The following is a 26,200-nucleotide window of genomic DNA, read 5'->3' as shown; positions in this document are numbered from 1 at the left end:
TTTCAACTGATTTTCAAAATTATTCCTAAGAAAGCTTTTAACGTGACTCAAGTATGATTTACAGACAATACAAGTTTCCGGAAAAAGGGCTGTAAATCAGTTATTGAGTGCTCGAAAAAAGGTAAAGGCTTAATGTTGCTCAGATGGAACATTTCAAAACTTTTTTAAAGATCGTGACCACGAAACATATAAAAAAGTGTTTTAAAAAAACCGTACTTTACAATCAACCAACTGCCAAAGTTGTTCTAGGCACAGAGCAAAAATTTTAAAAGAAATGTGAAAGTAAAATTAACGTAATTTGTCACATTTTGGCATTTTAAGATTTATAAAGTACGAACACACGACTGTTCAAATGTGGACTTTTTATCATTCTACATTTTCTGACTAAATGACTAAACTCGTAATAAAAATAAACGGAAAAATATAAAAAAAAATGCCAAAAATAAAATATTGAAAAAACTTTAAAATGGTAATTGAACAAGACTACACAACTGACAACAGACACAAAAATTTCAAAACGACGCAAAAGAAAAAAAAATTGTTAGAAACAATCAAAATTTATAAAAATGACAAACCAGAGAAAAAGAACAAAATGACGAATTAAAAAAAGACTATATGTCATTTTTGTCATTTTGATAATTTTTATAATAAATGTAATTTTTGTAATTTTTGTAATTTTTGTAATTTTTGTCATTTTTGTCATTTTTGTCATTTTTGTCATTTTTGTCATTTTGTCATTTTTGTCATTTTTGTCATTTTTGTCATTTTTGTCATTTTTGTCATTTTTGTCATTTTTGTCATTTTTGTCATTTTTGTCATTTTTGTCATTTTTGTCATTTTTGTCATTTTTGTCATTTTTGTCATTTTTGTCATTTTTGTCATTTTTGTCATTTTTGTCATTTTTGTCATTTTTGTCATTTTTGTCATTTTTGTCATTTTTGTCATTTTTGTCATTTTTGTCATTTTTGTCATTTTTGTCATTTTTGTCATTTTTGTCATTTTTGTCATTTTTGTCATTTTTGTCATTTTTGTCATTTTTGTCATTTTTGTAGACTTGAATTCAGATTATTAGGGCTTTAAATGACAATTGTTTGAATCTTAACAATCGAAGTGGTTGAAAAGATAGAGTATTAAATACAGTAGTTTTAACCTTCTTTTATTTACTTCTTTAAAAAATGCTATTAACAAAACTTTATAAACATATGCACACATTATTCTCGAAATTTTGTGAAAAATAATCATGCATTATCAGAAATATTGTATTTCAATTGTTCATCAAGCTCCACTACACCCTTTTGCGCAACCTCACCGGAACACCGCCTTCATCCCTCAAAATCAACTCCGCGACAAACCGCCCCGTTTTGGCAGCACGTGCCGCCCCAACCGGAAGCACTTCGTAATGACGCAAAGTTTTACTGACCAAACTCTTGATCTCAGCCACAGCGAACTTCTGTCCAACACAATTCCTAGGACCAGCACTGAACGGAACATACCGATAGGGATTGGCCTTCTCCGCAGAAGTTTCCGTTGCAAAACGCTCCGGCCAAAACTCATTTGGCCGCTCGAAATAGTCCGCATCACGACCCATGTAGAACGGCACCACCACCAAGTTACATCCGGCCGGGATTGTAATGTCCTCTGCAATGAGAAATGGATTGTTTCAGTTCTGTTCAACTTCAAAATACTTTAATGTCTAATTACTTCCTACAATCATATCTTCCTTTAGGTTTCTGGCATAAGCTGGAACCGATGGGTAAAGTCGAAGTGTTTCCTTAATGACCAAATCCAGATAGTTGAGGTCGTTCAACACCTGCAAGGTCACCGGTCTACTGACGTCATTTCCAATTACGGTCAAAATTTCTTCGTAAACCTTTGCCTGAACCTTCGGATTTTCTGCCAGGCAGCGGAACAAGAAGCTTATGGCCGATGTTGTGGTATCGTGACCTTCGAACATAAAAGTGTCAACTTCTTCTCGAATTTCCAGATCTTCCAGAGGTTTGCCATCAACAGTTGTGGCCAGCAGCATGTCCAGGAAGGCTACCTTCTTACGAATTCCGATATCGTTGTCGTTTTCATCGATTTTCCATCCACTAGTCGCTCCCAGCTCTCGTCTTCGAGATTTGATAACGCTGTCCGTATACCCATGTAGAACCTTCAATGCTTGTTCTTGTACTCCACGATAAGGCATCAAATTGAAGGTAAAATTCATTCGGGCCAAAATCTTGAAAGTTCGCTGGTGGACAATGTACGACATGCTGGAATAAGAGAGTGAAAGTGATTACAAAATATTTTCAATATTTGATTCTAACATTCGTACTCTTTAACGGCTCGCACATACTCGGATTCTGCATCTTCTTGTGCGTTGACTTTAGTTCCCATTGCAGATTCTGAAGTTAAATGAAAATTTCAAACTTTATTCTAACTATTTTTTTATTCAATATTCCAAATTACCACAGATAACATCAAGCGCACAAAGCGTTACCAACGGATAGATATCGAAGGCTTCTTCACTAACAGCGTGCGGCCTAAGTTTCTCCACAAATACGCTACTCTGCCGATCGAAGATCTCAACAAATTGTTCCAGAATTTTGAAATGAAACGTAGGGGTGATGATCTTTCGACGGGAGTGCCATTTCCTACCGGTACTCGTCAACAACCCATTGGCCAACCAGGGCCGCAAGAAGTCGTACTCGTTCGATTTGTCCAAAAACTTCTGGCTACTCAGCACTGCCTCCGCCACCCTGGCGTCTTTGCTTACCACCATCAGGTCCGGACCCATCCAAACGCGGAAGGTTTTTCCATGGGCTGCGAAATTTTCACCGACCGACTCCAGGAATTCTGGAAGTACAAAATTTAAAAAACTGTCAATGACTTGAAATTTGAACTTTTTCCAGCTTTTTGGGGAATTAAACCACGTGGTGCGTGAGCTCTCACGGTCAGTCTCAGCTTCTGTTGGCTTAACTGGATTCCATCAATTCGCTATCTAAAACACACACAAAACGGCCACTGATTTCGTGGCCCTTTTGGAGATCCTTGGCGATGAAAATTGCCAGCGGTCTACAAACGGGCGGACAAACTCAAATCGATCCCGCATTCTCCTCCCACTTTTCGTGAAGAATCTGGTGTTCTGAATCTTGGCAACTTGCCTTGAACCTAAGGATAGTCTCACTGAATATTTCGTCAAGAGGTTGGATTGAGGACAGATTATGAACCTCAGATGTACGAGTCCTCGGGGGTGAATTAAAGATAATAATGAGGAATTTGTTCTGGACTCGTTGGAGCTTAATGTGGTGTAGTTTAGCGCAGCACTCCCAACCCAGCATACCGTTTTCGATAACGGGAAGTACTACCTGTTTCATGAAACCACTCCACTGATGTGTGATTCATATCGATTATTCATTCCTCATCCGGGATTAGTTCTCGGGACCATGCTTCCAAAAATCAATCATTTTCACTGAGCCATGCTTGACTACATTCAGAGCCAAAAAATCAAAGCAGTCAAATTTTCCTTCTTCAACCAAATCATACAAACAATCATGCATGACAACGACGCTTCTGTATTTGAAACACTTTTGCGATACATGATGAGGTAAAAAAGGACGCAGACTATCAGCAACGAACGTCTCGATGCTGATTTCTTTCCCTAACGACTTTCAACCTTTAGGATCATAACTGATATGTATCAGTTCTGAGCGATCTATGTAGGCTATGAGATGATTTTTTATTTTTCGTTTTGCCTAGAAGGACAAAATCATGACTAGGTAACCGCAATGAACTGTCCAGCATGTGCTACAGCTTTTTTGAACATGTGGTCCTGGTATTTATTCAGATTTTTCCTTTTGAAACATTAATGATCGTCTATCAATAACGAGCATTATCAACAATGATGCGAGGATATACGTTCGGGAATGATTGAGGGAGCGACGTTCAAAATGTATCACCAAGTATGTCGATCACCGTCGATTAGCCACGTGACGAATAGCAACGGTAGCCTCCGGTGGGGCATGGTAGGGTGAGTGCTCCTACTTTGGACCTAGAGCCTACTTTAGTCCTAAAATGCCGAAAATTGTAAATAATTCATTTTTCTAGCTTAATATAAAGATACTACTATGCTCACAATGAACTCTTATTCTTCCTGAATCCAACCATACCGCTTTTTGCCATAAAAAGTGTTTCTAATAAAATTTTCGACGTTTTTAAAAGTGCACCTCCTCATCAGTAGTAAATCAGACAGCTCAATTAGTAGGGTGCGTTTTGTGAAATTTAGATGAACAAGGAAAAATCTCGTTTTTTTTCTGTTCAAGCCAAATTTTTTAGGGAAATTACTCTCACTGTGAAGAATATTAACTATACTACCTATTTTTCCTAAAATAAATTAAAATTTATGGAAAATCCGGAAAATTTGTGATGGGTCCAAATATAAGAGACTTTTGACTATGATGTTCCATTTTTAGACCTAACATCATCAAAACTTTGTTCCAATACCAACAATTCAACAAAAGTGCGAATTTTTAATTGAAGCATTATTCAGAACCCATATTTATTGAACATTTCAGCTCTACACAAAGCTTTACAGTTACACAAATAAACTTCAAGTAAGTAAACAAAAAAAGTTTCAGCTATTGTTCTGCTGATAGAGCTGACATGGAGTAAAAGTGTTTGAAATATTCGTAACAGAAATTTATGTGTTTTAATCGTTAAAAATCTTTGATATTTTTTTAAGATAATATTTGATTAAAGATTACATTTTTAAGGAATTTGTTGATTTATTTTCGAAAATTCATACTTTTTAAAGGAATTTTAGGTCTAAGTCCAATGAAAGGAACCAGTTAAGTACCAAAATAGGAACAGTAGGTTCAAAGATGGAAATTTCTATCATCCATATTTTTGCATATCTTTCAATAATGGCGATACTTATGTCGAAAATTTTCATTGATACTTGCAGAACAGATCATGAACTATAAACAAATTTCCTTAAAAATTTAAACCTCACGCCCATTTATGAAAAAAGCATGATTATTTAAAAACCACCGCTTAAAGGGTCCAAAGTAGGGCAACTAACCCTATATCTTCTTGTATAAAGTTAGTGTTGATTTTCGACATATTTTCAATGGGTACTTTTACCACGTGCGTATCACAGCACTCGGAGGTAGCATCATTCTAGCTAGAAACCATTCCTGATTGCTTTTCTTGAGCGATTTTCCGACCACTGCCGGGACTGTGAGTGTAGAAAAAGTATTACTTGAGTTTTTGTAGCATTAATACCACAGAGAACAGACGTACAAGCTCGAACAAAAAATCTTCAAAAAAGTGTATAAACATTTAAAAGCTATCATCAGAAAAATACGGTAAAAATTGACTGAAATTTTTTTAAGCGCGTAATCGTATATGAGCTCATGAATAAATTGACCACCCAGACAACCATTTGGTGGGTATTTCGAATTTGCAACGCAAATATACGTGTAAACATATCGTATATAATGCAGCAAAACCAGTATATACGTATCACTTTGGAGGCCATATAGGTACATTAGCACACATAGTCTTGATTTGAATTGTATTGAATTACGATTTCAACGATTTGTCATGCGCATCATTTACGACTACCCTGATTCTTTTTGGAATATACTATGACAATTTACATCATCATATAGATGATTCAGGTTGTAATCTTGTAGGGCTTCGCTCAATATTTGATTGGGAATATCTTTATATACGAAATTTTTCGTAACAATATGAAAAGTTTGACGACTTATTTGGTCGTCTTTTGCAACTTGAAGGCAGGGCTCTCATTTTCCGTTAGTTGAATAAAAATATTATTATTTTTTGGGGGATTTTAAAACAATTGGTTTATTCATCCCCAAAAATAATAAAAATAAGATTATTTCAAAGAAATGCGTTTCTGCTGTCAAATTCAAGTTTATTTCGTACAAATTTTTTATTTGCCTGATTGCTGAATTTTTTCATCGTTCATGAAGTTATTGTTAGTACCTGGACTTGATCCCCTGACGATACGATCTGCAGTTCATGATAGTTCCTCGACGCTATCTGGAATATATAAATTCAAGGGGATTTGCTTCAAAGGCATTAAACCAAAAGCAAATCGTATATTTCTATAACTAAAATCTTTTAAATCGTAGAACACGTCATCGATGATCTAAAAATAGATCAACAATTTGAAGCGATTGAATACGATTCTAATCATCGATGTCTTATTATCATAAACGATTTGATTGAACTTATTTGTATTCTTTTACGATTGCCAGCAAATACGTTTTACGAAAATAAGACATGCGAATTAATTTGCATAGGTATACGATTGCATGCACATTATTACGAATCAATGCAGTTATATACGATTTTATAGCATATAGTTACATACATCCCTCTCCCAGAACCCGAGACAGGATGTATAAACGTGGCGCTCCCAAGCCACGCGCAACCACGCGGTGATCATAATTGCATCGTAAGCAAATATGATCACTTAAATACCGATAGCGAAGGCATGCTCGCTCTCTTTGGTTCCCGACCCGGCAGCAGTAAGTGGTTCAGCAGCAGGAAGTGCAGTTAGCAGTTAGTTTAGTGATAGTGATTAGTGGATAAGTATGAGGAATGTGAAAATAAAACTTTTTTAAAAACATCCTCGGAGACTCGGTCTCATAATTATATATCTCCAAGGGCAAGCAAAGTTGCGAGCTTATTTTCTTTCTGCTAAGATCTAACACCTGGTTCTTAAGACAATATAAATCGTATTTCATGTTAAAAAAATCTTAAATTCGAATAATTTTATGCATAGCACGACAAAATCTGTCAATCATTTTTTTTTTTTTTTTAATCAGAGGTCTGTTTATTAAGGCATTTTACTTACAAAGTTTCATTTTGCCGAGTGTATCACTTAACTTATCTATGTTAGTAGAAGGGGGAGCCGTAATAGTCGCGGCGACTCAACTGTTAGATTATAATTTAATTTAGGAGAGGGAAGGGGAATGTCTAGGGTTCACTATAAAAATTTTTCATCTGGGTACGCTGATGGCTTCCTGTAGCTGAGGTTCCGATAGCTACTCCAGGTGATCGTCTTCCTGGCCAGCCTTCTGGTAGAGTTTGTCGGACCCATCGCATGAGAGGTTACTCTATTAATGAAACGAGGCCAAGATTAATAGGGTACATATACAGAGGAAAGATTAACAGGGTACATATACAAGGAAGGTAAGAGGACTAAACGACCGAGTCAGACATTTTAAGATATTTGTAGATAGGGTAGGGGAGAGGCGGGCTATATGCGCATATTAAGGAAAGCACTCATTTTCTCCCATATTCCAATAGATAGGAGTCTGAAAACAATAAGCACATGAGCGGACATCTGTTTTACATACGTTAGAGCAGTTTTTCTGTTGAAATCTCTTACAGTTTTTGTGAAAATATTTTTTTAGTAGAAGAAGCCAAAATAGCCTATTTCCGAAACTGGCGGGCTAAATGCGCATATTTATGTTTTTAGCTATATTTCATTAACACTTGTAATAATTTGATATTCTTTAATTGAAAATTGTAGAAACGGATGTTAAGCATACGTCAAGGCTGAAATTTTGGTGAAATTTTTTACATCACTAGTTCTTTTGCATGAAACATAGTTAGGTATGCCATATGGCCATATTTCATGGTAATATTTTGTTCATATCGTATTTTTATCGGATCAGTATGAAGTTCTTCTTTTTTCGCTGTAAGATCGTGATTGGAGCGTAGATTTGATGTTTCAATGATAAAAAGTAAAAAATTTATAAGACTTATCTATTTTTCTTGATATAGGCATTTAACCTGCCTTGATATGGGCATTCAGAACCTGCCTCTTATTCTAATATCTTATCATTTACAACTTTGCCAAAAGCTTCAATTTGTTGAATTTTCGATTTCCAGATGAATGAGAAAGAAAAACCTTTAAAATTTATGTTCACAGAATCTGTACGCACGATAATTAAAGTTCAATATATTATAACAAAACTGACAAAAATCTTGTTTGAATTTTTAAATTTTTTCGACTTTATATAACAATTTAATTTTTTCATGCCATGTATTAAAAGCGTATTACCCCCAAACTGCACTGATTAGATGTGATGAATCTCCAGCCATATCGTCAATCGGCTGTATGCGCATTTTACCCAATATGCGCATTTAGGAACACTTCCCCCTACAAATATTCAAGATCAAGTTTTGCCAAGATGTCTCGAATTGGAACACCAGGTGGTTTACGTCGTGCCCTAAGGGTATCCAGTAGCCAAGCCCTCGATCGATCAAACCGTTCACACGTCCACACAACATGATCAATGTCGTGGTAGCCATCCCCACAAACACAAACATTGCTTGTAACTAGTTGTATACGAAACAAATGCGCGTCAAGCCGGCAGTGATTTGACATGAGCCGAGAAACCACGCGAATGAAATCGCGACTCATGTTGAAATGCTTAAACCATGCCTTCGTCGGAACCTTAGGGATAATCGTATGGAGCCAACGTCCCTTTGTGCCATTATCCCAGCTAGACTGCCAAGCGTTAATCGCTAAAGTGCGAGGTATTGAAAAATATTCATTGTAAGTTATTATCCTCTCAAAGATTTCACCTTGTAACGTGCCCACCTTAGCCAATGAGTCCGCCTTCTCATTGCCTTGTATAAGACAATGAGACGGGATCCAAGCTAAGGTAATCCTATACGAATTTTCGATCAGAGCGCCCAATATCCCTGAAATTTCCAGCAAAAAAAGGGAAGAGCGAAAATCTGTCAATCATGGCTGATCATCGTCCCAGACAACCATTTGGTGGGTATTTCGAATTTGCAACACAAATATACGTGCAAATATACGTGTAAACATATCGTATATAATGCAGCAAAACCTGTATATACGTATTATTTTGGAGTCGATATAGGTACATTAGCACACAATTTCTTGATTTGGATTGTATTGTCGTAATAAAATCATGCAATGTATTCAAATTCGATAAAGAATATGCATGGGCCGCACATTGTAGGTGCAGATCTACGAAAATGAGTTTAAATTACATTGTATACGATATAATCTGTAAAATAAAATACCTCTCCTGGTTGTCTGGGGTATATCGGTCGTTTCACAGATTTTTTGCGAATTGTCGTACACAAAAGTCGAGTTCATATGTACATAAATACAAGTCTCTCTTCTTCTCGTAATAAAATCATGCAATGCATCTAAATACGATAAAGAATATGCATGGGCCGCACATTGTAGGTACAGATATACGAAAATGAGTTTAAATAACATTTTATACGATATAATCTGTAAAATAAAATACGACTTCTGGTTGTCTGGGAACTACATATATCAATGTCATCGGCAAAGCAGATAATTTGACTGGATCTGTTGAAAATCGTGCCCCGCATTTCGCCCACCGCTCGTCGAATAACACCTTCTAGCGCCACGTTGAACATCATGCAGGATAGACCATCACCTTGTCGAAGCCCCCTGCGCGATTCGAATGAACTCGACAATTCGCCCGAAATCCGCACACAGCAATGCGTTCCATTCATCGTCGCCTTGATCAGTCTGATCAGCTTCCCGGAAAAGCCGTTCTCGTCCATGATTTCCCATATCTCGTTACGGTCGATCGTGTAGTATGCGGCTTTGAAGTCGATGAATGAATGGTGCGTAGCGACTTGGTGTTCCGGGCATTTTTGGAAGATTTGCCGTAATGTGAATATCTGGTCCGTCGTTGACCGTCCCTCCATGAAGCCGCCTGATGACTTCCCACGAATCTGTTTGCTTGTGGCGTTAGGCGGCGGAGTAGAACTCGGGACAACACTTTGTAGGCGGCATTGAGGACAGTGTTCGCTCGGTAGTTCTCACAGTCCAATTTGTCGCCCTTCTTGTAGATGGGGCATATTACACCCTCCTTCCACTCCTCCGGTAGCTGTACTATGTCCCAGATCCGGGCTATCAACCCAGTTTTCATGTAGGTTTATTAATATGTTTATTATTTATCAATGATCGATTTTACTTAAAACTAATAAACTTTATTTTTATCTTCTAAAATCAGTTATAAAAACATAGGCACCAAAAATATTGTTCCGCTATGAATGTGTCAAATATTGTACAGTTTTCAGAATGTAATTTTTTTTTTATTGGAATTGTAATTTTCTGTAAAATTACATCATATCAAATTAAGGAAATTCCTCCGACTTTCATTTCGAATGAAGTTGATGAAGTTATAACGTTTTTTTTTCAAATGATAACGGGTGGCAACTAAAATGTTGGAACTTCTCTTTAAAGTTGTGAAAAAAGGTCAAGTGGACTTGAAGAAAATTTGATTTATTGGAGTTAAAGGTACATTGTCCATTGTTGAAAAAAAATAGTGAACAGTTGAAAACAGTCCATAATCAGCTGTTCGGCGAAGTTTCCGTTTGATGTCGGAACAGGAGCGTTGTACGGCCTTCATGTCAACTTTGTGAATACATCACTTGATTCTACCAATCTATATTTTGTAGTTCTCGGCTCTCTAATTATTTTTGTAGACCTATGAGCTCAAAGTTCGGAGAAAGAATCTTCGATTGGTCAAACCAGACGACTTCAACCATGGCTTAGAAATACCTCTCACGGAAATGGCGACGTACAGCATCACTTTCTGTTCAAGCTTATGTTTGGACTTGTATTTTATGTTCGGAGATGTAGTAGAACTATTTTTGGAATAGTATTGATCGTTTCGGAGATGTGCGTCTCCGAAAAAAAGAAGTAGCTTTTGTCGTCCAAAACAAAACAATTTCCGGGATATTTTTTTATTACCGAGCGGCATTGAGATTTAAGAGTCGAAATCTGATCCTCAGTGTATTCTTGTCTTCTTTCGCCACTTAATTCCAACTTTTTTCAACGTCTTGCCAATGTACCTACTGGTGAGAACAATTGATCTTTTTGGCGGCTCCCCTTGGCTTAGTGAATCCTTCTTGTTGAAGGCACGAGAAAGAGAACGAAGTCCTTTTGCGTCCATAAGTTTCGCTGGGTTTTTAGGATATGCTAAACAGTGAAAGCCGCCACATTTCAACTTTTAAAATGTTGTACTGTATACTTTTTGCAGAGATTTTTGTGCAGTTCGTAGAACTGTACAACGCGCTCGCGAAACACTTCTTGTTTCGATGGCATTTTGAGCAAAACTGGGCAAACACACAAAACAAAAAAAACTGGCGAACAGAGAAGAAGAAAAGCTAACACATACACACTCTCATTTTTCTCTAAGCTCGTTTATGTTTGAGTATGAGGGCCCCGAAAAAAATTCCAAAATTTTTGTTGCCACCCGTTAAAACCAAGAAATACATTCAAATCTGGTAATTTCAAAAAGAGCTTCACCGTCCACAAAAAGACAGTCACGGTCCAAATGTTAGCTAGCCGACTCATATGGTGCACTGGGTAAGATATCGGACTGGCAAGGAGAGATGAGATTTTGCAGTGAGTTCGATTCTCACTATTTTTTTTTTGACGAATTATCCAATAGGATGAAAATCCCATAAAATGTTTTTTGTTGTTCCGCTTTAATGTAGTGGTCATGTATTATTTTGCTTGGGAGCTTCGAGTGCTTGTCCAATAATATCATTTTTGGTATATGACACTTTTCTGCGTATTTTTAAATAGCCATTGGAATATTGCAACCTCTTCTATGGGTGTACCAAACGGCTGGCATTGAGGCTGAATTTTGGGTGTACGAGTAAAGCTGCGAGTACGATATCACATTGTTTTTCCCGTTTGTTTGAATAAAGTTTCGCTTTTAAGCCTAACCTTTTCCTAAACCACGGTTCTCCCAGATTGGATTTCGATAAGGATTTCGTACACAAGAAAACATAAATGGCTGCTGCAGTAGGTAAGTCTTAGACATTTGGAGTAGGGTTCGTCTGAACGGTAGGCAAGGGCGAAGCTTTGAGACATTGGTGGTCGGTCACAGGCAAAAACTGGTGGATTTATAACAGTTGCACTACAAGAAGTCAAGGTACACTCACTGAACACGCACAGTTGATTAAGGAACCGAAGACAGGCTCAATGACAGCCATGTTGGTCAGAAGTGTACACTGTACAGTAGAGTGCCCCAAATGACCCGACTTTTGAAAAAGTTATACGCTGCAGGCTAAAATTGATCCTTGGCCTAGTACAAGATCTCATGCCAAATTTGGGCGAGATCGGATCACGGGAAGGGGTCGCTCAATGAGCCTGAAGTTTGTATGGGATTTTGAGACATTTTGTTCGGGAGAAACATGATAAACGAGTATTTCATCAATAACTTTGGTTCCGTCGACCGATTCCTTTCAAAAACAAGTTTTTTGAAAGCCTAAGTTATGAAAAATATTTCATCCGAAGACAGCATTACAATTAGAGTTAAGATAAAAAAGTTATTAAGCTTCAAAAATGAGCTAACTTTTTTAACGGTGGTATTCAGCACTGTTAATGAGGCGTCAATATGTTCGACCGCCTCGACTCATTAACAGTGATGAATACCATCCTTAAAAAAGTTAGACCATTTTTGAATCCTTATAACTTTCTTATCTTAACTCTAATTGAAATGCAGTCTTCGAATGAAATATTTGTCATAATTTAGGCTTTCATGTTTCTCCCGAACAAAATGTCTCAAAATCCCATACAAACTTCAGGCTCGTTGAGCGACCCCTTCCCGTTATCCGATCTGGCCCAAATTTGGCATGAGATCTTGTACTAGGACTAGGATCAATTTCAGCCTGCAGCGCATAACATTTCACAGGTTTCGAATTTCCCATACAAATTTGGGGCAGTCTACTGTACAGCCAATTTGGCTAAATGAGTTCTACGGAATTTTTTTTTAAGTCTTTGAGGTTGCGCACAATGTCGAATGCTCTTCGATCGATGTTAAAAAAGTGGTAACCCATATGGAAAATTACATAAGAAGATCGTTAAAATTGGTCAATTTATATTTTAAGGTCAAATGTTCATAGAGAAACGGATGTTGCGAAATGTCGACATTACACACCCAAAATAATCTGCACGTTGCTGCTACGTGAAAAACTACATAATTTTTATCCAATTGATTTTCACGTAATTTGTACAAAAAAAATAAGTAAACGCTTCCATGATAGGATTTTTTCTCTATGAACGTCACGTGCAACTTACGTGAATTTTTAGTGCGTTAAACGTGTTATGAGGATGCAAGCTACGTAAAATATGTTTAGTATCGAAATGATATTTGGATCCTGTCTACTATTTTTTTCGTTTCTACTTTTGAAAATAAAATGAAAACAAATTGAATTTCATCATAAATAAAATTTATTTCATGATCACTGGCACTACACTAAATTCACGATTTAATAAAATCACAATTCCGGAACTTCTTGCCAGTGCAGGTTGTGGAATCCTGTAAGAAATTAAAAATATTTAATAATTAAAAAAAGAATCATCAGAATGATAAATAATTTACCTTGTTTGAATTAGAGTTCATCTGGGCAGATGTGGTGCTCAGGTTTCTCACGGCATTTACTTGTTTTCTCCACGGGTTTCTAGAAGCTTTCTCCGAAGCTGGAAATATCACAAAGCACAGCTTAAATTGAATTAAATTTCAACAGAAAGACAATTCACACTTACCACCTTGCTCCCGAGGCTCGGAGTTTTGTATTTGGGACTCGCAGTATGTCCTGTGTGGTGTACTGTTTGTCTTCCGACGCTGAATGCTCTTGAGCTGCCGCATCCAACCAAAATCAAGTTAGCTAACTGACAAAAATTCCTTTTCCAATAGGAATTACTACCACAGGCTTGAAAAAAATCCAAAAAAAAGGATTCAAACCTATCCATCTAGAATTTACGTGAAATTCATGTGACGTTTATATGAAAGAACAGTAGTTATTTACTACAAAGTACACGTAGAATCGATGTGATGCCACAAAAGCTTAGTTTACGTGAAAAATCCCGTATAATTAATTTCTAAATTATTTTGGGTGCAGTATAAAAAACACATCTCTTAAACCTTCTTAAAAATAGTGAATTATCCAATGATGAACTGGTTTTGATCCCAAATTACTGTCTAAATCGTTCTCCTGGGTATTTTCGCTTCCGTGAACTTGTTAATAAGTCTTGGTCATATAACAACCTCAAATGAGATGAAAGGTGTTTTCTTGAGAAGGTTTACCAATTCAACGGAAATTGTGAAAGGCAGCTAACCGAAACTGTTTCACGTCTGTTTTTCAACTACATTTCCTAAAGATTCTTCAAAGCAGTTGCACTAACCATGTGGAGTTTTGTTGACATATTCCAACGCATTTCCAATCACGGGGAAAGCCGGATAACCAGGAATTTTAGCACCGTACTTCAACAGATGACCAAAACGCTGGTAGATCCAAAACGCGACTCCAATCGAAGCTGCCACCAGCGACAGAATCCAAAGTGCCATTTCCCTCGATTCAATTAGGCCACATTCACTTAACAAACATCACATTCAACACACGATTCTTCAAACAACTGAAGCCAGATTCAAATGCGATTTTTCAACGTCCGCCACGACTTAATCAACGGGTTCAGATAATTCCCCCCGTGTATGATTCTTATCATCGAAACTTATCGAAAATAGAACTTTTTTCTGTTTTCAAACCAAAAAATTCCTGCTGATAATACGATTCGATTTGAACCGGGCTACGTTAACGCGAGGATTGGCGCATAAAATGCGAAGTCACAGGCTTATTCCCCCCTGGGAGATAGCAGGAGTTCAGTCAAGAACTGGCTATGTTTTTTTAGTTTTTCTATTCTGGTAACATGATAATGACCTGAAAACAACAATCGGCTAATAAATGTATTCAAACTGTGATTAAAGAGTAAAAGTTTGTTATGATTTTCAAAACAAAACAAACCCCAGCACAGTCAGGATCGAAAACAAATAAATATTTACAGATGTTGTATTTTTTTAATTTCTGTCTTCCTGTTTTCTTTTCTTTCTGTATTTTAGTCTTTTTTTCTAACAGTTTTCTTTCCGTCTTTTAGATTTTCTATCTTTCCGACTTTTCGAACGCCCATCTTTCCCACTTTCCGTATATCCGTCTTTCCATCTTTAGTTTCTTCCGCCTTTCTGTCTTTCTGTCTTTCTGTCTTTCTGTCTTTCTGTCTTTCTGTCTTTCTGTCTTTCTGTCTTTCTGTCTTTCTGTCTTTCTGTCTTTCTGTCTTTCTGTCTTTCTGTCTTTCTGTCTTTCTGTCTTTCTGTCTTTCTGTCTTTCTGTCTTTCTGTCTTTCTGTCTTTCTGTCTTTCTGTCTTTCTGTCTTTCTGTCTTTCTGTCTTTCTGTCTTTCTGTCTTTCTGTCTTTCTGTCTTTCTGTCTTTCTGTCTTTCTGTCTTTCTGTCTTTCTGTCTTTCTGTCTTTCTGTCTTTCTGTCTTTCTGTCTTTCTGTCTTTCTGTCTTTCTGTCTTTCTGTCTTTCTGTCTTTCTATCTTTCTGTCTTTCTATCTTTCTGTCTTTCTGTCTTTCTGTCTTTCTGTCTTTCTGTCTTTCTGTCTTTCTGTCTTTCTGTCTTTCTGTCTTTCTGTCTTTCTGTCTTTCTGTCTTTCTGTCTTTCTGTCTTTCTGTCTTTCTGTCTTTCTGTCTTTCTGTCTTTCTGTCTTTCTGTTTTTCTGTCTTTCTGTCTTTCTGTCTTTCTGTCTTTCTGTCTTTCTGTCTTTCTGTCTTTCTGTCTTTCTGTCTTTCTGTCCTTCTGTCTTTCTGTCTTTCTGTATTTCTGTCTTTCTATCTTTCTGTCTTTCTGTCTTTCTGTCTTTCTGTCTTTCTGTCTTTCTGTCTTTCTGTCTTTCTGTCTTTCTGTCTTTCTGTCTTTCTGTCTTTCTGTCTTTCTGTCTTTCTGTCTTTCTGTCTTTCTGTCTTTCTGTCTTTCTGTCTTTCTGTCTTTCTGTCTTTCTGTCTTTCTGTCTTTCTGTCTTTCTGTCTTTCTGTCTTTCTGTCTTTCTGTCTTTCTGTCTTTCTGTCTTTCTGTCTTTCTGTCTTTCTGTCTTTCTGTCTTTCTGTCTTTCTGTCTTTCTGTCTTTCTGTCTTTCTGTCTTTCTGTCTTTCTGTCTTTCTGTCTTTCTGTCTTTCTGTCTTTCTGTCTTTCTGTCTTTCTGTCTTTCTGTCTTTCTGTCTTTCTGTCTTTCTGTCTGATTCTCATTCCGATGTCATTTTCACCTATTAATTGAAAATTATCTACGCATACAAAATCAATACACATGGGATAATGTCGTGAACACATTTTTATTGATTTTTATAAAATTTACTTTTAGAGATTATTGTGAAAGAATCACGGGCATATTTTTTCTACTTTATCGAGGTAGAAACCTCACTGGCATTCCATCGACTGGCTTCAGGATAAGTTCGGCTTTGAGCCGTGGCTCAAAATCGGGATCTTCCAGCTCTGCGCGACAAAACGTGAGCACATAAATCAGCAGCACCTTTATTTTGTTCATGGCAAACTTTTGACCTAAAATTTAAAAGTTTGAAAATGATTTGTGTTTTTTTTAAATTTATTTCATAAAATTACCTATACAATTTCGACTTCCGGCGCTGAAAGGAATGTACGTATAAGGATTCCTCTTCTCGGCATCCGTTTCCATGCTGAAACGTTCCGGAATGAATCTCGTCGGTTGTGGGAAATATTTCGGGTTTCGCTGCATGAAAATAACACCCAACGATATGATCGTTCCCTTGGGGTAGGTTACTCCGGCCACTTCCTGATCGGCATCGATCGTTCGGGACATAAACGGAACGGTGGGATAGATCCGAAGCGCTTCCTTGATCGCCAGGTCCATGTACTTCAGTTCGTTCAGCATTGCGGTAGTAAGTGGGGGAATGGATTTGGAGCTTCCAATTACTGAAACAATTTCGTCATAGACTTTCTTCTGAATCTCGGGATGTTTTGCCAGTAGAAATACTATGAACGTCAAGGCACTGGAAGTGGTGTCGTGGCCCTGGAAAACCGAATTTGAATTTGATTTCTCGAAATAAACACTTTGAAAAAAAAACTTACAGCAAACATGAAAGTGTTGACCTGTGCCCGGATTTCTTCGTTCGTCAACCTCCGTCCTTCAACTTCCAGCTGCAGCAATTTGTCCAACAGAGGGATGCGCTTCTTCATCTCATTTTCATTCTCATCCACTTCTTCAATGATCCCATCTACCAGCTCAGCACGACGCTTCAGAATAATGCCCATCGTGAAGTCATCGCTAACCTTCAACATCTCCTGGTACGGCTTGTAGTGCTTGGTCCACCGGAAGGTCCACTCGGCATACCCCATGAAGTTGGTCATCCTCCAAAACGTGATATGACTCAATCCGGCTACTGCCCTGACATACTCCGAATCATTCTGCTGAACCCCGATCCTAACTCCCATAGCCGTTTCCAGCAGAACATCCAGCGCATAAAGTTTCATCGCAGGGAAAATATCGACCGGACGGCCACCGCTGGCCAAAAGTTTCTGGACCAGTACCATGGCCTGGTCCTGCATCGTGGGGATGAAGGTTTCCAAGATTTTGAAATGGAAGGCCGGTGTCAGTGCCCTCCGGTTGACGAACCAACTCTGGCCGTGGTCTAGCAGGATTCCATTGCCGAGCCATTCCTGCAGAACGTCGTAGTCGTTCGATTTTCGGTTGAAGTTGGCATCGGTGGCTATTTTCTGGAAGTACATAAATCAAATCAGTTGGTAATGCATGAAACATATTTTTTTTTTCAAATCACCGCAACAACATTTTCCGAACTTCCCTTTAAACTATTTCAGCTGCTATTGGTAGGTGGCATCACGAAGCTGTTTCATTTTAAATGACATCTATTCCAAGAAAATTTTCAATTCTACAGAGCTCCGGCGCACCCCTCCCCGGAAATCGATGGTACTCAGCTTTATCGCTCTGTACAGAACTAGAACGGCTCTCCAAGTACCTTCTACCATGAGTCCAAATCGAAAAATGGAGCTGAGCCTGATGGTCTAACGGTAGGCAATAGGAAGCAACAGTTTCCTGGCTTTTCGCTGCGTGATTACTTCAGATTCTAAGGTAAATATATATAGAAGACCAAGAGAAGGTTGAGGATCAGGATCAGGATCAAGATCAAGATCAAGATCTGGATAAGAATCGCGATTAAGATCCGGATCATCCGGATACCCAACCCCGGTGGTTACTTTGGTCGCAAGCTAACTAAGCTAGGGGCCTCCGTACGCGTCTGTTCTCCATGTCAGGGGCGGCGTGCGGTGTGCCACAATGTCCTGGTGGTGTTCGGGATCGAAAATAGCAACATCACGACGGTCCTCCTGTGAGATAGTGGGGTTAACTGGGGCTCGCGAGCTCGTGACAACAAACAAAACACATGCAACGAACAACAAATTTCGGATGGAATTCGGCAAAGAGCCACGCGACGAAACGGGACCAGCGATTGGAAACTTGGAACATGGAACTGCCGATCTATAAATTTCATTGGCAGTACCCACGTGCTCTCCAACGAATGGAAGAGCCGCAAATTCGACATTGAAGCATTGCAGGAGGTGTGCGGGAAGAGCTCCACGGTATGTGCGTTCCGAGATGGTCATAAAATCTACCAGAGCTGCGGCAACACACACGACCTGTGGACAGCTTTTATGGTGATGATGATGATGAAGATGAAGAAGCGAGTGATTGGGTGGTAGCCGATCGGCCCACGAATGTGCCGGTTGAGAATTAAGGGTCGGTTCTTCAACATCAGCATACTCAAAGAGCACAGCCCTCACCACGTAAATACTTTAATATCAAGATCGTCATCGACGGTTTTATCGCTCAGGACTTATCAAAATGGGCCGGGTAAGTTAGCCGATTGCCTACACCGGTTTGGGTCTGGATATGGGACACAGATCAGCTACCGGAGGAGTGGAAGGAGGTGCTCATCTACAAGAAGGACGACAAATGGGACTATGAGAACTTCCGAGTGATTACTGTCCTCAATTCCGCCTAAATCGGCAAAAACGGTGTTTGTTACAACAAAGAGTTGTCCCTGAAGAACAAAGCGACTGATGATCAAGCAATCCTTGGAATAGTTAGTCAATAAGTTAAAGAGAAAATAAAATTAAAGTCTTACTTTGTCCATCATCGAAACAAGTTGTTTCTCTCGATCTACTGCCTAGTCCAATAGGTTATGGGCCTACGATTTTTCAAGTTCCCTGCAAGTAGTTTCTTGAAGATTGTTGAGGATGGACGGAAGTCGGTTCAGCATTGAAAAGCTGAGGAGCGGAGGATATGAGTCCTGGAGGTTCAAGACCGAAATGCTCCTGATTCGAGCAAACCTTTGGAAACTTGTGTGCGGCGTTGCACCGGAACCTGTTACGGATGTCTGGGACGAAGGCGATGCGAGGGCACGGGCCACCATAGCGCTTTTGGTGGAAGATAGCCAGCACCCCCTTATCCGCAACTGTACAACTTCAAAGGCGACCTAGGAGGCATTAAAGAACCATCACCACAAGCAGATGATGTCCTCGAAAGTTTCATTCCTGAGGGAGATCTGCCGTTCGGAATTCAAGGAGGATGACAGCATGGAAAATTTTCTTTTCCGCATTAACGAGTTGTTCCAATGTTTGGAAAACGCCGGTTAAGCCACGGAGTAGCAAATGAAGGTTTTCATGGTGATGCAAAGCATTTCCGACTCCTACGACGCGCTCGTTACCGCACTTGAAAGCAGATCTGACGACGAGCTGACGATGTATTCGGTCAAACGAAAATTACTCGACGAGGCACAGAAGCGGTTAGAGAAAATACGTCCCAGTAAAGCACTTCTCAGAACGGGCCGAAACGAAACCGGAAGGAAGGTGGTCTGTAACTCCTGTGGGATGCAAGGCCATTTCAAGCGGAATTGCCCCGAAACACTTGCCCGAGGAGAGAGTCCGAGAAGAGGGACGCAATTGCAACCGAAACCGAAAAGAAAGATTGCCAACGTGAGTAAAGTAAATCCATTCGCATTTATTGAACGCAACGCAACAGAACAGAAGCGTTCCTGGGTAGTAGATTAGGGTGCCACATCTTACATGTGCTCGAATCGAAAGTTTTTCACCGAACTGCGAAGCTGTACAAGTTTGACGATCACCTTGGCCGATGGCAGCGAGACGTCCGTGAAGGGTGTCGGAACCGGTCACCTGTTAGCATTCGACGAAGCTGGAGCGATTCAAGAAATGTTACTGCCCGATATGTTTCACGTCCTAAATTTTGAATCAAACCTGATTTCAGTCGGAAAACTCATCACGAAAGGTGCGGAAGTTCTTTTCACGAAGCAACGAGGCTGCGTTATCCTAAGCGGCGGCCATGTATCAGCTGAAGCAGACAAGATAGGCGGTTTGTTTCTGTTAAATACCCCGGAAGAAAATTCGTTCCTGCATCCGAAAAACTGTATCCACAGTTCGCATCGAAAGTTGGGCCACCGAGTTTGTGAAGCAGTCCAACGAACAGTGCGTGAAGGTTTGACAACAGGCATCTCCATTAGCAAATGTGACCTCAAGAAGACGTGCGAGTGCTGTGTGAAATGTAAAATGGCGCGCTTGCAATTTCCCCCAAAAGCGCGTCAAAACCTTAGGACCTCATCCACACCGATATTTGTGGTCCTATGAACACAACTTCGATTGACGAATCAAGATATTTTTTGACGATGATCGATGACTTCAGTCGTTTCACCGAAGTCTATTTCTTGAAGCGGAAGTCCGAGGCGAACGAAAAGATTCAAGAGTACGTTGCAATAGTACGAAACCGTTTTGGCCGCAATCCAGTGACAATTCGCACAGGCCAGGGTTGCGAATATTAGGGTGGAACCGTTGGGAAAGTTTTACCTAGCTGAAGGAATTGTTCCTTAGTTCACTGCTGTATATTCCCCGCAGCGAAATGGAGTTGCTGAAAGGAAAAACCGAAACCTGGTGGAGATGGCACGCTGTTTAATTCGAGATGCCAAGATGCGTTACCGATTCTGGGCGGAAGCATACAACACCGCCACGTGTCTGCAGAACATTCTACCATCAAGAATCCTGGAGAAGACGCCGTTCGAGTTATGGTTTGGGAAAGTGCCGAGCTATGCAGACCAACATCTCTTTGGTTGCACTGCTTACGTTAAAGTCCCATCGCCGCAGCGGAAGAAGCTGGATCCGAGAGCCGTCAAGCTCGCATTCATCGGCTACTCAAGTAAACACAAGGCGTTTAAGTTTGTCGAGCCAAGTACTGACCAAGTTGTGATTAGCCGTGACGTCCGATTCATCTAAATGGAAGAAGATGACTTAGCTGAGACAACAACTGTGGAATACGAGTCGATTTTAGTTCCTGCCAACGAAGAGCCAAAACTGAAAATCGAGAATCCGACACCAGCGCTTACGATACCACGTATGAAATCGAGAGTGATGCCGAACAAACACCGCTGAGACATTCAACTCGTAGTACCAAAGGTAAAGTTCTTGTTCGTTTTCCCGAAACTACCGGTATGGCAAGAAAGATTTGTACCGAACCGAGGTCGTACAAGGAAGCCATTAATTGTAAAAAATCCGAATTTTGGAAAGCCGTCATGAACGAAGAAATGCAGTCGTTAACCGAAAATGGAACGTGGAAGTTGGTACCAATGCCGGCCGATCGTAAAACAGTCGGTAACAAATGGTCCCTGAAGGTCTTCAAACGCAAGCTAGAAAAGAAAGATGAGGTGATCCGATCCAAAACCCGTTTGGTCGCCCAGGGCTTCACCCAAAAGTACGGTATCGATTACGACCAAGTCTTCACATCAGTGGTTCGTCAAGTCACATTCAGAACCTTGTAGAAGGTAGCCAGCCAGAAGGGTTTGTTGGTATCTGAACGGGGAGCTCAAAGAGACGGTCTGCATGCGACAACCGCCTGGTTACGAAAAGGATGGTCGGGGCAACGTATGTTTCTTGAGGAGGAGTCCTTATGGCATAAAGCAATCAGGTCAGGAAGAACGGAGCGACTGATGATCAAGCAAGCCTTGGAATAGTTAGCTTGTCCATCATCGAAACAAGTTATTTCTCTCGATCTACTGCCTAGTCCAATAGTCTCGAATTGTACTCCACCGCCTAACGCCACTTGCAAACAGATTCGTGGGACGTCATCAGACCGACTTCATGGAAGGACGGACTAAGATGGACCAGATCTTCACAATACGCCATATCCTCCAAAAATGCCGTGAACACCAAGTCCTTACGCACCATCTATTCATTGACTTCAAAGCCGCATAAGACACGATCGACCGTAACGAGCTATGGAAAATCATGGACGAGAACGGCTTCTCCGGGCTCAAGGGCAAAAAAAATAGTTTTGTGAAAAAACACTTTTCTGATTGCAAAACTGTAAAATTATAAAACCGAACTCGTCCGAACTCAGGAGATATAACCAGTTCAAAATGACTATTTTTGTTTAGTATTTTTAAGATATCTCGTTTAAACTTCAAAATTTGTATACAGTATATTCAGCAAAAGTGTACAACTTTTCTGTCTTCAAAACTCTCTAGAACATATTTTATATGAAAAATCACGCGCAAAAAAGTTATGTTGAAAAAAACTGAAAATTGATGTTATTTTTCTAAAAATTATCATAACTTTGAAACGATTAATGTTACAGCTATGACTTCTTTAACAAAGTTGCTAGAATTGGTACAAGCTAAAAACTTTCCTCAGACAATATAGCTCTAAAATTGACATTAAAAAAGTTAGTTTTTCTAACTCACTACTAGGTGGATTAATCAATTTTTCACAAAACTAATTTTTTAGCCCTTGTAATGTTGGTAATTTGTCTCGAAGACACTATAGGTCTAGAACGCATAGTTTTGGCGGAAAATAGTTGTGATCGCCTTTTTCATATTTTACCCCTGTGTGCGACGATGGATGGAGCGTAGTGCTGTGTGCGGATTACGGTGTATTGTCGAGTCCATTCGAATCGCGCAGGGGGCTGCGATAAGGCGATGGTCTATCCTGCATGTTGTTCAAAATGGCGCTAGGAGGTGTTATTCAGAAAGCGGTGGGCGAATTGCGGGGAACGATTTACAACAGATCCAGTCAATTTATCTGCTTTGCCGATGACATTGATATAGTCGGCAGATGATCTGCGGCGGTGGAAAAGATCTACCGCAAACTGAAACGCGAAGCAGGAAGGATTGGATTGATGATTAAAATGTCCAAGACGAAGTACATGCTGGCATGCGGATCCGAGACCGACCGAAACCGCTTGTCCAGTAACAACAAGGTCACGATCGACGGCAACGAGCTGGAGATAGTCGAAGACTTTGTCTTCAAATTTTAGATCACTATTGAGTCCTCTAGGACTATTTAAACGATTCACTATGTGAACTTTGGTCGAAAAGTTGATTTCCAGCTGTTTTAAGGTCTCCCACTGGGGCTTTTCTGGATTTCATCAATTTTCATAGATACATACATTCAAAAGCTATTCACAAAACAAAGTGTTGCATTATTTTTCGAATACACTTCTTACTCCGAGAAAGTGTAGTTAATTTTATGACTGTTTTACGAGTTTCTGGTTTCTGGTTAAATTCTATATTCAGAAGATATGTTAGAAACGAAGACTGATAATATAAACAAGTTATAGCGCAAAACAAATCAGTATCCAAAAATTACCTCTACAATTATTCACTCAAATTTCTACTAAATCTTCAATAAAGCTATATTTTTATATCCATCTTTTAAAAGGTGAATATTATCAACGATAACATAAACAAATATAATGTGACCTAAGGGCATGAAACATTTTTGCGCGATAAAAAAAACTTTAGATCCCAATAATAAAATTTGACTTTCCGAGCATGGTCAATTACATTTTACAATGTAGGTTGAGTTAGCAGCCTTCGCTTTTCATTGCTCAAGAACGCTTAGTAAATCAAGAACCGGTCATCTTGAACGTTTTCCTCATTGCATTGCGCAACCGTTATGCCGTTTGCACCACCGATGAAAGTGAACGTGCAGCTTTCCGACCCATTATGCACTATGTCTATCTGCAACTAGTTTACTATTAATGCATCCAACGGTCGTCGTTGAAGGCGCTTAACTGTTTTCACTTTTATTCAAATTTGTTTTACTAAATTATTGAAAACATTCTAACAAGATTTGTGAATTTAAAAAAAAATCTCGCTGAAATTGTTTTGAAAGAAGAAGATAACTTACCTCAATATCCTCAGGTGAAGCATGCATAATCCAAAATTTAGTGAAGAGATCAAATTTGGTGCGGGCTCCGTAGGTCGAGGTCCATATGAACATTTTTTCAAGCAACTCTGTTGACGTAATAGACACATATGTTAAGGAACTTTTTTTTCACGGGAATATTCTTCTAGGCTGAGAGAGATCACAACAAATCCTCACCGGTGGTGTCCAATCGGGCCACTTCGGGTGCATTTCCCAGCAGCGGAAGCCCTCTGGGGCCAGGAATTGGAGCGAATGCGGTCAGGAATTGGCGCCGCTGGATGTGGATCTTCCACCAGAACAACCCGAGCAGCACCGGGCACAACAGCAGCAGAGCCAACATTTCGAAATCCACTGAACGCGAAAAACCTATCGAACTGAGACGTAATCCACGACTGATCGTGGACTGGCCAAACCAAACCAAAGAAAATGTTCAGTTTAGTTGCAAGTTCTTCTGCAGAAGGCCGCCTGCTGCACCACGGAGAGCCAGAAATGCAACCATGCATCTCTGTATATTGATTTTACCACTATTCTGCATTATTCATTATTATATCAAATATCTTAATGATGCCCCATTAATTTAAATTCAGCTCGATAAGCAAATTTTCTAACCTTTCGGCAGTTATTATATTACGATGATGACGATATATTTTATGGTTCCATGATTTGATAACAACGCAAATCAAATTACCTAAATTCTTCTGTTTCGATGGCGACCGTCATTATAATGTTAAGTGAACCCGTTGGTCCAGGTGCTACGATGATGTCTACGCACAACCTCTCATCACAAATTCTAAAAATTCAATCAGTTATGTTTTGGATTCTACATACATATGTATGAATAATATTCATTGAATATATTGTATTATGGTATATGGTATTTTGAAAAAACTGATTTTGGAGTTCTAGATTCATCTTACTTATTATGAACGAAATCTTATCTTCTATAAAAAGTTTAAATTTCAAAACAAGTGTTCTGAATTCACGTTCGAGAAAGAGAAAAAAATAATGTTTGAAAACCGACGATGCACCATTTCAAATTCAAATTTATAAAGCAGTTTCGTATTTAACTCATAACAATTCTAATTTTGACCCTTCCCATTATTCCCAATGTCTTGAATCTCAACGTAACTTGAAGGTTGAAGGAGCCACCCTTTAGAAAATTTAGAATAAAATAGAGAACCTCTACATTACAATAAATAAACCCTTTAAATTAATCGCCCCTAATTCAAGCGGGTTGGGTTTATTTTTTCTTCATTTTAAGAGACTTTCAGCCTTTGGCAGGTTCGTCTCTGCGGGAGGAGTTAAAAACAGGAAAATTGGTACAAAATCAAAAAATGTGCCCTACTTCATGAAATCACTTAGACACTGGTTTTGTTAATAATATGAATGTTACATTTATTGAACACGAGAGTCTTTATTAGGAATCGTCTATCAATACAATATATCATCTTATTTTGTAAAAACTTTTTGTCAATTCAATAAAACATCTTAAATCGCTTACGCTTATTAATTTATAACGAAAATACTTCGACCATTGTTAAAATTTTGTCACATTTTTGTTAATTTTGAATGGGATTTTAAAAACCATCTCCGACGCCAAAAACTCTTACATACAAATTTTACATTGATCGGTTCAGTAGTTTTCGAATCTATAAGAACATTCATTTTTATATATATAGATGATTTTTTCATTTCTGTAGGCCAGGAAGAACATAAAATTCCTTGGATTTTATTTTTTTATTTTTCTAATAATTTCTTAAAAATTCTTCAGGAGTGCCGATGGTTATATCATAGAATTAAACTAAAAAGTCCTTATTAACGAATTTAAAGCAATAAAAACAAAGTTTTGATTCTTTAAGAACGAAATGTTTTCCCTGAACCTACTTCATATCACAAGACTAAACTTCAGTTTTTGAACAGAAAATTTGTGTTTGCGATCGTCATTTCACAATTGAATACAAATTATTTTCAGCAAAAAATGATCTTAGAAAATACAAAGCCATTTTTAAGATCTTCATTTTTAGCTGACAATATTTACAATCTTGGCATCAGA

At 38.9% G+C, this 26,200-nt stretch overlaps 2 protein-coding genes across 2 annotated transcripts; both read right to left on the bottom strand.

Moving 5' to 3' along the window:
* Window positions 1-1,169: 1,169 nt before the first annotated feature.
* Window positions 1,170-14,556, bottom strand: LOC129754500 (cytochrome P450 4d1-like). The gene is made up of 5 exons (XM_055750612.1): window positions 14,246-14,556; window positions 2,452-2,838; window positions 2,318-2,387; window positions 1,702-2,255; window positions 1,170-1,638 (listed from the first exon to the last, which is right to left on the bottom strand). The coding sequence occupies exons 1-5, from the start codon at window positions 14,406-14,408 to the stop codon at window positions 1,286-1,288; spliced, it is 1,527 nt and encodes a 508-aa protein (XP_055606587.1). The 5' UTR covers window positions 14,409-14,556; the 3' UTR covers window positions 1,170-1,285.
* Window positions 14,557-16,291: 1,735 nt separating this feature from the next.
* LOC129753727 (cytochrome P450 4d1-like) lies at window positions 16,292-24,527 on the bottom strand. The gene is made up of 5 exons (XM_055749571.1): window positions 24,325-24,527; window positions 24,130-24,236; window positions 16,996-17,640; window positions 16,510-16,936; window positions 16,292-16,449 (listed from the first exon to the last, which is right to left on the bottom strand). Exons 1-5 carry the CDS (start codon window positions 24,485-24,487, stop codon window positions 16,292-16,294), a joined length of 1,500 nt encoding a protein of 499 aa, XP_055605546.1. The 5' UTR covers window positions 24,488-24,527.
* Between the last annotated feature and the right edge of the window lie 1,673 nt (window positions 24,528-26,200).

This window comes from Uranotaenia lowii, chromosome 3 (genome assembly GCF_029784155.1).
Source record: "Uranotaenia lowii strain MFRU-FL chromosome 3, ASM2978415v1, whole genome shotgun sequence".
In the NCBI taxonomy this organism is placed as follows: Eukaryota; Metazoa; Arthropoda; class Insecta; order Diptera; family Culicidae; genus Uranotaenia; species Uranotaenia lowii.
This window is presented reverse-complemented; position numbering and strand designations above follow the sequence as displayed.

Bases quoted from the DNA above. Each gene is read 5' to 3' on its own strand.
- LOC129754500 (XM_055750612.1), bottom strand. From the start codon at position 14,408: ATGGCACTTTGGATTCTGTCGCTGGTGGCAGCTTCGATTGGAGTCGCG. The intron at 2,388-2,451 runs GTAATTTGGAAT...ATTTAACTTCAG, and splicing joins TGCGCTTGATGTTATCTGTG to AATCTGCAATGGGAACTAAA. The intron at 2,256-2,317 runs GTACGAATGTTA...CTCTTATTCCAG, and splicing joins TATGTGCGAGCCGTTAAAGA to CATGTCGTACATTGTCCACC.
- LOC129753727 (XM_055749571.1), bottom strand. From the start codon at position 24,487: ATGTTGGCTCTGCTGCTGTTGTGCCCGGTGCTGCTCGGGTTGTTCTGG. The intron at 24,237-24,324 runs GTGAGGATTTGT...TTACGTCAACAG, and splicing joins GGCCCGATTGGACACCACCG to AGTTGCTTGAAAAAATGTTC. The intron at 16,937-16,995 runs GTAAGTTTTTTT...TCGGTTTTCCAG, and splicing joins TCAACACTTTCATGTTTGCT to GGCCACGACACCACTTCCAG.